The 13,929-nt window shown below is 39.9% G+C and overlaps 1 protein-coding gene and 2 long non-coding RNA genes across 5 annotated transcripts in view; 2 read left to right on the forward strand and 1 right to left on the reverse strand.

The window, feature by feature from the left end:
* Positions 1–134: 134 nt before the first annotated feature.
* The window catches only part of LOC107269855 (cysteine-rich motor neuron 1 protein), a 108,532-nt gene continuing 94,737 nt past the window's right edge, over positions 135–13,929 (reverse strand). Inside the window, exons 6-10 of one of the 2 annotated variants that reach the window (XM_015744190.2) lie at positions 7,704–7,883; positions 6,850–7,178; positions 6,230–6,562; positions 5,897–6,097; positions 135–5,780 (exon numbers count right to left, since the gene is read on the reverse strand). In XM_015744190.2, coding sequence (XP_015599676.1) covers positions 5,538–5,780; positions 5,897–6,097; positions 6,230–6,562; positions 6,850–7,178; positions 7,704–7,883 — 1,286 coding nt within the window. In that variant the 3' untranslated portion in view covers positions 135–5,537. The remainder of the gene's footprint in view (positions 5,781–5,896; positions 6,098–6,229; positions 6,563–6,849; positions 7,179–7,703; positions 7,884–13,929) is intronic. The other variant, XM_025087302.1, reaches the window with a different exon arrangement.
* Positions 8,725–11,588, forward strand: LOC107269860. 2 transcript variants are annotated; one of them, XR_003060343.1, is made up of 2 exons: positions 8,725–10,114; positions 10,242–11,588. It is a non-coding gene; the product is annotated as an uncharacterized LOC107269860 (long non-coding RNA). The 2 variants fall into 2 exon arrangements; XR_003060344.1 differs by having other exon boundaries at positions 8,725–10,000.
* Positions 11,772–13,763, forward strand: LOC112494664. Its single transcript, XR_003060342.1, has 3 exons — positions 11,772–12,426; positions 12,496–13,210; positions 13,293–13,763. It is a non-coding gene; the product is annotated as an uncharacterized LOC112494664 (long non-coding RNA).

The raw sequence follows: 13,929 nt of genomic DNA on the forward strand, positions 1-13,929 counted from the left end.
AATATAATAAATTGACAGGCAGAATCTCGAAGTTTTTAAAATTTATTATAACGACACTATTCTTTATGTGCGTTAAAATTTCTTGACGGTGATTACAATAAATTCGAGAAAGCTCCAATACAACGTATATGAAGTTCACGTATCAACAAATTTTATTTAGCCTTATTCTATTTAACGTACAACTCCTATATTCAAACATGATGATATGATCGATAATAACAAGGTACGCTTAAGTTAGAGTTACGTTATTACCTCATAACGGAATCGCATGATGTTACATATGCATAATGCTAATTGAAGAAAGGATGATATTACATACCAATAAAATGATGAAACAGTCTGTCACGTTCCAATATCCATTTCCAGCAATGCACGACACAATAATTTAAGGCGTTGAGATAAGAATTTAATTACGCCGATTAATTTCACGGCATAAACGTATTAGTTATCGACACGCATTCCCGTAGAGAGAGATTGACGTTTAAGCTTGCCGATCGAGTTAAAAAGATATAGATACATATCGATTTTTTATTAGACCTGTCGATTTCAGAGATACACTATCAATTTTACAAGGATTACCTGTTATCGTTATTCAAATCATAATTAAATGATACAATTTACGAATTAAGTATTGAGTTACACAGAATCGATATAAGTATAGACATTTTGAAAATTCTCTTCATCTTCACACAACAACACAAACGTAAACAACCTGAGATCCGATCGCGTCAATGTTCACGATAATACTGAGGACTCACAAGAATAAAGGGAGTGCGTAACGCTGCGTGCCGAACCGATACTACAAAAGAAAACAAACATGGCGGCAACAGTCAGCTGGAATCAAATAGGACTGAATATACGTTGAATATTTAAATAATTTGGAATAAAATAGCCATAGAAACCATATTCACTTATTGTTTATTTGATTGTGTTAATTAATAAAACGATTAATACTCTTATCAAGATACAATCCGTGTAAAACAGAATATTTTGAAGTGATCGACTTTTTATTTATCGACGCCTGAATAACAGTCGAAGAGAAAGACAATTTCCAGTTTAACAATAGCGGATTTTTTAAATGTAATCTTCGCCGTACGATTTGGGCACGTCAAGGATTTGACGTTTATTTAATGAATTAAAATATTTTCCGATGACATATTGAATGTCTTTGTATCCTGAAAGCGGCAGTCGAGTCCTTGGCTGACGACGGAATTAACATACGTATGTGTATGGTATCATCTCCAGCATCTTATCGGTATAACTGACCGTAATAAATATTGTCTCGAATGTGTGCACGTATGAAATTTAACCTATACTTTATTCGATAATAAATATAGTATAGATATATAGGTACGCGTTATCATATACGTATTAGATATAAATAATCCTAAAACTCTAGAATCTCGTGTCGTTTACATTTCGTACGGTGTCACATTGAAAAAATATATGTTAATTTAAAGAGGACAACGATCTACATGCGTGTTTCTAATTACGTAATATATTTATATATAGAGGTACACGGATATGTGTAGAATATTTATATATGTTCTCTCTTTCTTATTTATCATCTCTCTATTTCAGTTTCCTCACACCTCTCTGGCATTCATTTAATTTTGATCTCTTAATCCACTCGTGCGTGCCTTCAAATCACGCTCTTATATATAAGACCGTGCTTTAAATAAATACGAAAAAAATAATAAATTCTCAAGTTCAAAAACATAAGGAAGACGCGCCACAATTGATTCGACAAATATGCGAAGCCTTGACACGAAATAATAGATGGCGCCACGTCTGTACGCCAAATATACTTTACACATCGCATCCGGTAGTTTAGAACGAAAATATGTACTGTGTGATTTCTAAATGAAATATGTGTAAAAAGGGACATACTCTCGTTATAGAAATCGTTAGAGGCTTTAACGAGGGGCTGGGTGACGTCACAGGTGCTAACAGCTTTAATAGGTTAACATTTTACGATGCCAGTCTACGTATATATACATATATATCGTTACGTACATACATATACATATATACCTTTTTAATATGTTAACCAAAAATAAACTCACCTGAACTGAGTGAAGCTTCAAGATTTCTGCGAGAATTTCGTCGACACGAGAAAAATCTCATAGGAGTCTCGGTCAGAGACATTTTGATTGCGAAGGTCAATCGTTTATTTCGTTGTTGACATTTCATTTGAATTTGACAAGACCTTGCGAACGCTTGTGCCTTAGAAAGAATTTAACGATTAGGAGGGAATAAAAAAGTTCTAAAAGAAATATATAAATGTCAAAAACAATAATTTGCGTCAAATAAAGATTGCTTCGATTGTATGACAAGGAGTTCGTCGTTGTATTTACAGTCCTTTCTTTTTTTTTTAATTTCGCTTGTTCTCTTTCATCCAAGTTTCCGCTTCAATTGGTACAGCCGTAATAGCCAATATGTGCTAGGTAATGGCGCGTTATAGTTACGTGTATAAACTGGGTCGTTGGCTCTTGAGCTTTACACGAGAACGTGACACGAGTGTAGTATAATGATTTTTCTTTTTTAATATAAATATTACATGTCTCTCGCAACGAATAATTAATTAATTAGCCTATCGATTATACTAACAAAAAGGCGGATCATAGGAACAGTCTAATAACACAGTTATTAATGATTATACTAAATCTTTAACGTAAATGGCTTGGACTACTTCTTCGCAATCTTGAGATACTCCAAACGGCAAGAGGATTTTCTCCGTGCGTCGAGTAGCTTGAAAACTTCCTCCAACAGTGTTACCAACTCCCGCGCGTACCGTTATGCCGATTTTAAGAAAGTTTTGAGCGCGACTCCGCGTTGCTCGATCACAAAAATTGCAGTATCCAAGTAATCTCGAGTCCCAGGATATTCACAAGACATGGATATATATATATATATATATACACATCCTTTGAACCTTATCAGCATATAGTAGCAATGAGTCCAGGTTTGAGAGGGTAGGGGCGATAAAACGCGAGGGGAGAGGATAAAATTAAAAGAAAGAAAAAGAAGCGGAAGTAAGGAAGTAAAGAAGAATCGAAAAAAAAGAATTAAGTAGAAAAAAGATATATTCACGATACTAACGTACCAAGCAACGCGGAACTTGTGAATGAGGTGAACTTGCCGTTTCCTTCAAAACTTCGAAGACGGCACTTTATACTTATTGACCCAGCGAAACTTAAATCTAGACGAGACAGCATAGCCACCGGAGTGGCGCTATGCAACGTAGAACTGTACAAATATTTGTAGGAGCGAACCAGAGGTTGTCCGTTAAAACTAAGCAAAACAAATAAAAGTAAAAAAATATAACGCAGTAAAGCGATCCTGGTCACTGGTCTCAGATGACACAATTCTTGCATTATAAGCGTTCAATTAGATAAGTATTTACCTGCTTATGACATGGGGGAATCCCCGTTTGTCGTTTACCAAGGCGCATCGACTTTCGCGCATATGAATTTTCAAACGTTCTTTTCTACTCTGCTTCCTTCTTTTTTTTTACACAGACGGTTATCGCGTGTCTGTGACGTAATTTTCCGTAAGAATAGTGCCGTCAGCGAGGTCTACATGCAAATCCTGGATGAAATGAGCCTGGCGTAAATGACTCGAGTTACGCGTGCCAATCAGAAGGGGATTCCCCTTCGTTGATTCGATATTTCTTTTTTTTTTTTTCTTTAATCCAGAAACCTTCAGGCTCAAATATTTTGACTCGTTCGTTGAAACCCTTTAGGATTATTCGAATTTATATTTCTATCGAGTTTCCACTTGACCTTTACGGATATCAAGTGGACGCGTCCTACCCTACGGCATTTGTATAAATCGTTTGAAGGGCAAAGGTGAAAACGGAAGTACTGGACTTTTTTAAAATGATAGTATCATCAAGCGAGCGGCAACAAACGGGAGAACGTGGAATAATTCCAATTCTTAGGTCAACTCTAAAAATAATACAACGAAAATATTTTTCAAGTCGTGACGGTACGCGAGTGGCTTTCATTTGTTGTAAACGACAAAAACTTGCGAGACCACCTATTGTTCCAACAGAACGCAAGAGAGGACAGATTTAAAAAATAACGGCTTCTCTCGTTACTCGGAGAGACGTTCAAGTTTTTTTTTTTGTTTTTTTAAATAGTACACGCGAGACGGCAATTATGGTCCAGAGATCAAAGAAACTATCACTACCTTTAAAGTGTTCTCCATCTTTCATTCTTTACTTTACTTTTCTACGTACGTGCTACGGTAGGTATAAGCTAAGGGCTACGGGTGGACATTAGTATATATATAATATATCATATGTATAATCATATATACCTGTACTCATTTATAGTAGTAAGACTAACTAGTCATAATTTACAAATTAGGCGATATCAATTAATTTAAGGTTTTTCTCTCGTATCTCTTATCTTCTTTGTTTTTCCCTTTGCTCAAAACGTCACCTCTTATTTATTGAGCCTTGCCCGCGCGTATTGCAAAATATGAATTGTACGATTTTAAAATAATGATAAGTGTGATACGTCCCCCCGTTGATGATATCAACGATTAACAAACTTTATTCACATTCACAACACGTAGAGCAACGCGTGAATAATACTGGACCTATTCAAGGTATTTATTTTTAGTGGGGTCACAAAATCGGGATTCAGACTTAACTGCCATTGTCCGTTATCGTCTGATCTTTATATGCAATATATATATATATATATAGCATTTGGTTACGAATTCCACAAAACACTGCGTTTTCTTGTGTCGTTGCACTGTACTCCAGTTTTGTTCAACTGCGATAGATACATCTAACAATCGCACAATGCCTTAAGGTACCACAAGTCTAGAACAGTGCTCGAATTCGTGTAGATATGATAATCGTAATTATTTATACGATTATAATTGTTCGGGATGCTTCTCTCACTATAATTTGATAATCTTCTCTTAATTCTCCCTCTCTCTCTCTTTCTCTCTCTCTCTACTCTCCCTGCTGCTGATGTACAGACTCTATAAAGCAGCGGATATAAAGAAGCTTCTTATACTTTTCTGGACACGGTATAAAAAGGTATATTACACGCAAGAATTTCAATATTGGGATCATGGATCGTTTTTAAGAATTCGATTGATTATCGATCGCGATCTGCTATTTGTATATCGCGGATACTCAATTATATTTATATATCCCAATGACGTACCATGGGTAAACGCTAATATTGCCTACCTCACGTACATCGAATATCCCACGAATTCTAACGCAAATAATGGCATCTGAACGATCTAACCGGATTTTCCGTTTGAATTCCAAATCAGGATCAGCTCGTGAATTAATGAATCCCATAATTGCGAGAGACCGCATCTACGTCATTGCCAATTACAGTGCCCTCAGTGCGGAGCTTCGGACACATCGCCCAGTCCAGGCTCGCAGCATCCACTGCGCGTGGAGGAACAGTGACTTGGAGGACTCTTCTCTTCTTTTTTCTCCCATTCGTTTTCTTTCTTCTTCCTCTTCTTCGTCTTATCGAATTTCGGGAAAGCCCAGCATCTTACAGGCGTACAATTTTCTCACCCTGATGAACAGGAGTGTCGTAGGCCGGGACGCATTTGTAGTACTGAGGCGGGTAGGAGGCGTACGACGCTTCCGACGGAGACAGACGTCCGCGGAATCTGTGTCGCACGATATGAACTATCAGTATGATGCAGAGAACCGCCAGGACGACGCTGATTGTTATCAGGACCGCTTGCCAGTGTCTCGAGGTTGGATGAGATCCATCGTTTTTATCAGGAACCTGAATCAGATGCAAGGAAAGCATTCCCGATGGTAATATATCTATATATAATCCCACAAGGTTATCTAACAATCTCGAGCTTACTCAGTGGCACAAAATATTCATGAATTTCTTACCGTAATGGGACAAACTGGACAGCAAGCACCGGGTTCAGGCGGTAGAGGATTGCTGCAGGCCACTGAGCACACGGTCTCCTTGCAACTGAGTCTTCCATTCGTGTCGCAGGTGCATGTCGTGCAGGAATTCGGATTCCAAGAGGAACCCTCAGGACGCGTCTCGTTCAGATGATCCACGCAGGTCGCTTGGCAGCGGCATGTCTATTGGGAATGAAAACAGAAAGAATGAAAATAAGAAAAGAAAAAAAAAAAATAGGTCGACAGTGTTTCTTTATTTCTGTTTCCTCCTTTCTTATCGGATCTTACCCCCGTTCTCATATAATTTCATCTTACCTGACAGCCACGTTTATTCGTTCTGTACCCAAAAGGACATTTCTTTTTGCAATCCTTAACGGGAGTGCATCCAGGCTGAACTTTGCACTCGCAGAGAGTGCAGCCATTCTCATCGACTATATATCCATACTCGCAATGATCGCAATTCAATGCCGGACATACTGTCTTCCCTCCAGTCTCGTCGACGTTCCCAGGAACAATGTCATCCGCAGAAGAGTCTCGGCAAGCGCAAACAGGGCATCCGCCCTCGTCGTGTTTGAGCTCGCAGTCAAGTTCGCAGTGCGAGAGGTTCGGGCAAACTTTATCCTGAGTGCTCGTACTGTCTGGTCCAGTCTGCAAACAGTAAGGTGCAGAGTCTATATACTGCATACGCCACGTACATACGTATACCATATACCTAAACCACCCTGTACTTTATGTCTTGATTCTCAAGAACCTCCAAGGGACACTAAAACCTCCTGTAATTCTTCAGAGACGTCCCAACCTCCAAGCGATAAGAATATCATGACGCTGCACCTTAGACAGTGTATCCTACTGTACAGGGTGTCATAATCTTATGTAACTCGACGCGATAATTCCTTAATCAACAATCCCGCCGGTGTGCAATTACTTTGCATTACCCTTTCGTTGCTGCAATTGCAAGTGGGACAGCTGTTAGCGTCTTTGACGTAGCCGTTGTCGCAGTGTAGTTCGCAGTCCCTCAGAGGTTCGCATCTCCCGCGCAGGACGGGCACGGGACAGTGACCACAGCATTCCCCAGGTGCCGCGGGCACGACGTTCTCGCAGCTCTTGCACATCGTCGTCTGACAGGACGGGTTGCCTTCCTCGCAGATACAGCTGGTGCAGGAGTTTTCCTTCCAGCGTTCACCGGATGCTCGTGGCTGGCCTCTGCTGTCTCTGCATGTCCCGTTTACGTGATCCTCGTCAACGTCCACGTACGATACGGATTCTGAAAATTTCAAGGAGAGATGGTTAATTTTTATTATCGGAGGAACCAGAGAGAAAGCTGATCTGGATGATCGTTTATATTGCATGGATTAATTGTCCGGTCTGTACTATCTGCGGGAGGGTCGGGCTTTGGTCGCTAATGAGAATTGCAACCTGGAGAGTCATAATTGCATTTGCAAGTTAGACGTATTCTCATTAACTGATAATTAATAGTGATACCGGTAGCTTAAGGTGAGTCAACAGTCTTAGGAAGCGATACTGTGTAATTATTAATATATGGATGATCTTCGTTTAGATACTGTCTATAAGTTATTGAACTATGACCTGCTACAACTGTGGACAAGCTTTTCAATTTTCATTGAAATCTACCTTCGCTGTATCTACATCCAATTCGTTATGAAATTCCAGATATACGGAAGCTATGCGTCTCTCATCTACTCTACATTGAAGTTTTGATCTAACATTACTTAAATGGATAGTTCCACAGTTGAGTTATGAGGCCAGGCGATGCTTTGTAATTGCCAACCTGAGGGCTTGCAGTTGTAGAGTGGACAGCAGCTGCCAGGAATTTCTGGTGATGCGGCTCGTACTTGGACTGGCCGTTGTCCAGGTCCGCATTCGTAGGGCGGACAGGGTGAGACGCATTTACATCCCCCGTCTTCGGAAGTCACGCTGTCCTCTGGGCACACGGCGGTTCCATATCCACCTAAAAGGATAAATAAATAATTTATCATTAATCGAAGTCGCTCACAAGTGGAATATGTAATATATTAGATAATTAGTAATGACACAGCTTTTTATACGGCATAATTATTTTTTTTCATTGATCCATCATATATTTTTATTTCTCTTCAATTTCTACGAGTCCATCTCTTTTTTTAGGGATACCCTAGTCTGATTAGACTTGACGATAGAAATCGAACGCTTACTCCGATAGAAGCCTAAAGGGCTTCTGCGAAGCCACTCGAAAACAGTGCACTCAAAGAGGCACTAAGGTGAGACCCAGCAACTTTTCTCATGAACGAGACAAATAAAAGACTCTTTTCAGGTATGACAAACAATTATATTTACGCATACTCGTACTCTCTAGAACAAATATGAAAGTGGACTCAGCGACGAATTAGTAAGGCTCTTTCGGAAGGTACTTGAGTGTAATATAAAACGATAAATGGAGATAAGTAACTTTATAAGGATTCTCAAACCGTCCTTGACTATAAGACAAATGGTTGACCAAACGGCGAGCATTTCGTGGAAATTTCGAGAAATCATCAAAAACCTCCTGTATCCCGTCCCTCTTCGCGTTGTAAGCGTCAAACGTTCCCATTACTCGTCTTACGTTTCAGCTGTGAGAAAGAGCGTCGAGCGAAAAAGGTAAAAAGAGAAAGGAAAGAGATAATAAAAAATTACAAGAATATCTTATATCATTGAGATTTTTTCAGATGGCAAAGTTAGATACGCGATGTTCTAAGAGTGGCGATGTGGCAGTTACAGCGTTGCTGTCTGGCAGGGGGATGTTTGCGCCAGCTGAGAATTTAGTAGCTACATACGTAAATAAGAAGGCAAAAGCCTAACAATGGCTTTACGTGTGTGTAAACTCAAAGCGGCTTCAATTCTCTTGACAGAAGTATGGTCAATGGTAGGCACAGGCGATGAGACTATAGAACCTCTCGTGCACTAACTTTATTTGACATGCAACAGTTACCGCCATCTTCGGCTCGGCTAATGCAATCGTTTTTGTGAGCTATGCGTTTGTTAGTACTCGGTCTATCCGTGTAGATGGCACTTTAAAGCGCTCGGTCGTGGCTTCTTGCCTGGTTGCCCGTCTGCTATAGGCGTCGCCATTGACATCGTTTATTTAGCGATCTCGTGCGCCACGTTTACCTTCGACGGCGTGAACGTCGATGAGAGCTTTCGCCTGGGTTATGAATTGATAACACGAAGAGAACAGAGAATCCGCACACTGTAACGGGGACGAGAAAGTGATGGAAGAACGTAAATACAGAGTGGTAGTCAAAGTGCAGAGTGACATATGGCGGAGTGTTTTTCATGACTGTTAAAAAAAGAATGACAAAAGTGCCAACTATGAATGTGTAATGGAGTTGTGTTACGGTTATACCGAGGATCGATGAATGTCGTGATTATAAATTTAGATTTTTCATAAAATCATAATGCGTCTGTTACGTGCCAATAGCTCGTTAAGAACACCCCTTTACTCAGGAAGATATATTAATATTGTATCTCGTTAGGTCAGTTTGCTAATAAAGCGAAGTGAGCAGATACACTGACTTGTTAAAAATTGTGTCTGCATACCGTATATCGCGCGTGCCACTACGTGCAAGAGAAATATAACTGACATTTTAAAAGTATAAATATCGTATAGAAATCCGTAGCTATCTCGAATTTTAATTAAAATTTACATAGAAACCGATAGAATTCTATATTGGTACTTGGAATGACATACGCGTGACCATTCCAGTACACGCCACATACGGTATCGGTTCATATCCACCCATTGCATCCTTTATCCCGATGAAATTTCATTTTAACCATTCGGATTGTAAAGTCAAGTAGAAAAAGCAGCAGGAATATCCGATTCTGATAACGCACAATATATTGTGAAATCGGAAATAAAATAATCCCATCCGTACAGGAATATTTATATATTTTTATATATCAAAAGTTATCGTTACCGTTATGAAATATTGATACTTTTTTTCAAATACTTTACTTTTCCCCGTTTACCTTGTTTATACAGAGACGTCAGTAAGATCAGTCAGCACTTAGCTCGGTACTGATAAAATACGAGGAAACGACTGACTAAGGGTGAGTAAACGAGAAGGATAAAAATAAAGAAATACATTTCAAAGAATTATTTTCTCGCGCGTCCAATCTACAAGAACGGAAACGTTTGTTCTTTCTGGATAAAATAACTCCAAAGTACGTGCGAGAAGAATTCAAGTAATATGAAAATTGGAGGTTTTGAATCTCCCGGGTCAATACTTGTCCCCAGAGCCAATGCTCCCAGTACCATGAACTTAAAGGAGTATCTAACTCTATGTTACAGGAGTGGTACCAGGGGGTCGGTTCATGAGTGTTCTATGGCACCTATATACTATTGGCTGTCGTCTCCTCACCCTCGTAAAACTGCCAATCGGGCTCTGATGCTGCCTGGGATAAAAGATTTACTGGCATCTATATGAGGAATTGCAGGAAAGTGCCAAATGCCTTCGCGCGACTCCTCAGACATGGCCGACTTGTTACGATTTTTCTCCTGTTATTTCTCATCGATTTATTACAAAGTTTAAAGGGACTACGTTGAAAATACCTTAGGAACAAAGTGGCTACCGGAAGCATTTAAATAGAGAAGTACAGTTGACCTATGACTTTTAAATCTCTATTTTTCTTTTTTAGTAATTATAACTCCACACATGCCGGAAAACTTTTTCCGCGTTACTATAGTTTGCACTACTGATATAATATATATATATATATATCCATCATGAAATTATACCCTGAACAAGTCAGCGGTGCTCAGGAAAGTAGAAGAACAAAGTAACTTATAATCTCTGTAGTAATTATCCGGACTCTCGAGTCGTTCAACTATTTAATCTTTAATCGGCTTGTCTGTGGCACGAATTAACCGTTGACGAGGATAACTTAAGATACCCCAACGAATGATCCTACCCTGAATCCCTTAAGGAGTTTTCCTCAACGAAGGAGAATCCTCTCTTTTTTCATCCCCTTACCTGACACCCCATCGTTCACGATGGCTACTTCAGAATTTTCGGATCACCTTCGGATCCTCTAGTTTCTTCTTACCCGTCCTCCCTGCCTCTCCCTCGTTACTACGTTTCTTATTTTCCCCCCTAAACTGTCAATTCGAAAGCTCGAAACGAATTATAAAAGTTACTCCCCCATTGTGCATCTGCATTTGGGCCTCTGCGCACTCATTGCCATAAACATCGCGGTTTAAACTTTTCTTGTAGCGCACCGGTGCAAAGTGCCCCATTAATACGGCGCGCGGGAACGTAATTTGAATTTTATCCTCTGCAACTAAACCCGCGTGCTGCCGCTACGGGCTTCCCTCACGGTTTATGGACGCTGTCCTGTTGTGCGAAACTCCTGGAAATTCTCCTTCTTATTTTTTAACGTCATTTCGCAACATTTCTACCCTCGACGTTTTACTGCCATTCTGTAACTCTCTTTCTACCTTTCCCCCTCTCTCTCTCTCACTTTTTCTCTGGCACAGCAACCCCCCTAGCAAATCATGCGAAATTCATTAAAACTTACCACAAAAGAACCTACGTCTTCTTTTTCGGTGATCGCGACACTCGCAAACATCAATTAAGGAAACTTTATCAGGAGACATGAAAAAAAAAAAAAAATTCCAATAAGGTCGCCCAGGAACAATCAAAGTCGTACAATTAAGAATTCAAACGTAAATCAGTCATCTTCAATATGACATAAATTGGAAACAACCCTAAGCGACTGAATGAAGGAAGACGAAGAGAGAGAAAAAATTTCAAAAAAATCGGAAAAACAAAATTCATTACCAACGGTAACCCGAAATTTATTAAAAAAAAAAAAAAAAAAAAAAAAAAAAAAAATAGTATCAATGTATACACGGTGATCTACTAGTTACGCAGCTGTTCTCTGCACGAGATTCCCTACTCAAATATTTTCCACTTTCACGTACCGTAAACAACGTGTAATGCAAAAAGTTTTCGAGTATCCGTAAAGTAAATGAAGAAACGAAAAAAAGGTGACATCCACACTGACGCGTAAGGGTGCCGCAACGCCAAGCTCGAAGGGTCGATACAGGTGGCTAAGGGAGAATCAACTTTGATTTTCAGTGGCATTCGGGAGAATGGGGGTTCCCCCTTTTTTTTATTGCCTACAGGAAGTCGGCAAATAGGATGCAAACAGGGGGAGGTGGGTGAAACGATTAACAAGCGTCGGTGGAAAATGCGATTTTATCGGTGAGCGATTGAATCGTTTTCGTCCTTTCTCCTTCTTATCTTTTTTCTCCTCTCTACGCTTTTACGATAATTTCGATAGAACGAAAAAAGGTTCACCTCATTTATACACACCGACGCGTCGCATTGTCGCCGCCCGAAGGATTCGCGGCTACGAAAATGTGACGCGGAGGAGCCGACGGACGCCATTAATTCTTCGGTTCCTTTGTCTTGTTTTTCCATACAACCTGTCAAGAAGACGAGGCGACGTCCACGTCCCGACCATATAGAACGGTGCGTCGTACTTTTCTATAATGTATATTTATCTACACACACATATATATATATATATATGCTTTTCAGGGTTCCCTTTTATCAGCGTATATCTACATCTGAATGGCATCCGTAGTGGAAATTCAACGAAAGGCATCATTTCTCCCACCTGGAGAAATACGTTAGTGACTCATATACAATTGTATCCGTTCAATTTTTCCCACTTGCACGATACATTCCACCCAATTGACATCTCTATATTTTTTTCTCTCTCGATTCTATAAGGTGCCAAAATTCACCAGGAGCTCCGATTCGGGAGGAATAAGCGTGCACTCGGCTTTTCCCTCGGTATCCTCTTGGGATGCTGTTAAATTTCGAAGCGACTTTCATACAGGAACGTCATATCCAGAATGATGCCCGGACGATGCTCGTCGATAAAAATGACACAGTTTATCGTGGATTTGGGAGGGAAGAGGAAAAAGATATATATATATATATATATATATAAAGAAGGAATCATAATTGCCCATAACGAAATCTTCCCTCAGATAGGAGGATAGGATACGTCGTTATCTTTGGCCAGCGAGAAGAGGAAGGTCGGGAGGCGAAGACTATGGGAAGGAAAACTGGGAAAGGAGGTAAAGATGAAAAGACGGGCAAAGGGACTGGTGGGCTTTTAGGGATCCAGGGAAAACTTCAGCCGGAGTTTGGTCTTATCCAAATCGATATCCTCTATACCTAAAGTTTCGCTACTTGAGTTCCGGGCTCTTCGGGGTAGCCGGGGTTTCTCAAGTTTTGACTGTGGGTGTGTATATATATATATATATATATATATATATATATATATATATGCAAATATTATCCATTTCTACTATTGGTTGGTACAGATAGAAAGTCAGATGTCCATTCCGATTTCTACTCTGGCAGCCATTTTCAGTAGCGTCCCTGTCCCGATCGGCCATTGTCAACTGGTATTGCTTCGCTCCTGGCGCATCCAAACTTTTTCCCGCTAGACAGTAAACTTGCTGCGCATCATCCTCGACGTCCAAGTCGATCTCGAGAGGTCGATGAGGTGAAAAGGAAGCGCGAAGAAGTTTTCAAAGCACTCGCCAAGATATTTCGATTTAGTGGTTTTAAAATGTGTACATGCGCCCGTGTATATATATATATATATATATATATATATATATATATATATATACATGTATATATAAGAGAGAGGGTAAAATACACGAAAAGTGAGGTTAGGAAGGCAAAAAGGTTGTTTTTCTTTTTCTATCGAACCTGAAAATAAAAAGTACGCTGGGTTTCTTCCTTATGAGTTTTTAAGGTGGCTCCACAAAGAGCGACGTACGCGAAAAGTGCTTCCCTTGAAATTGCAGGTAACGAAACACCCCGTAAACGTATAATGTTCAAATATGTATCTCATCGTTCCATCCTCTTGCTTTTCACATTTTTTCATCTCCCTCCCTCCTTTCACTATCTTCCTCTCGCCAAGAACCAACCCCTAACAGTCACTTACGG

Source organism: Cephus cinctus, unplaced genomic scaffold, assembly GCF_000341935.2.
Source record: "Cephus cinctus unplaced genomic scaffold, Ccin1 Ccin1_scaffold0690, whole genome shotgun sequence".
Lineage (NCBI taxonomy): Eukaryota > Metazoa > Arthropoda > Insecta > Hymenoptera > Cephidae > Cephus > Cephus cinctus.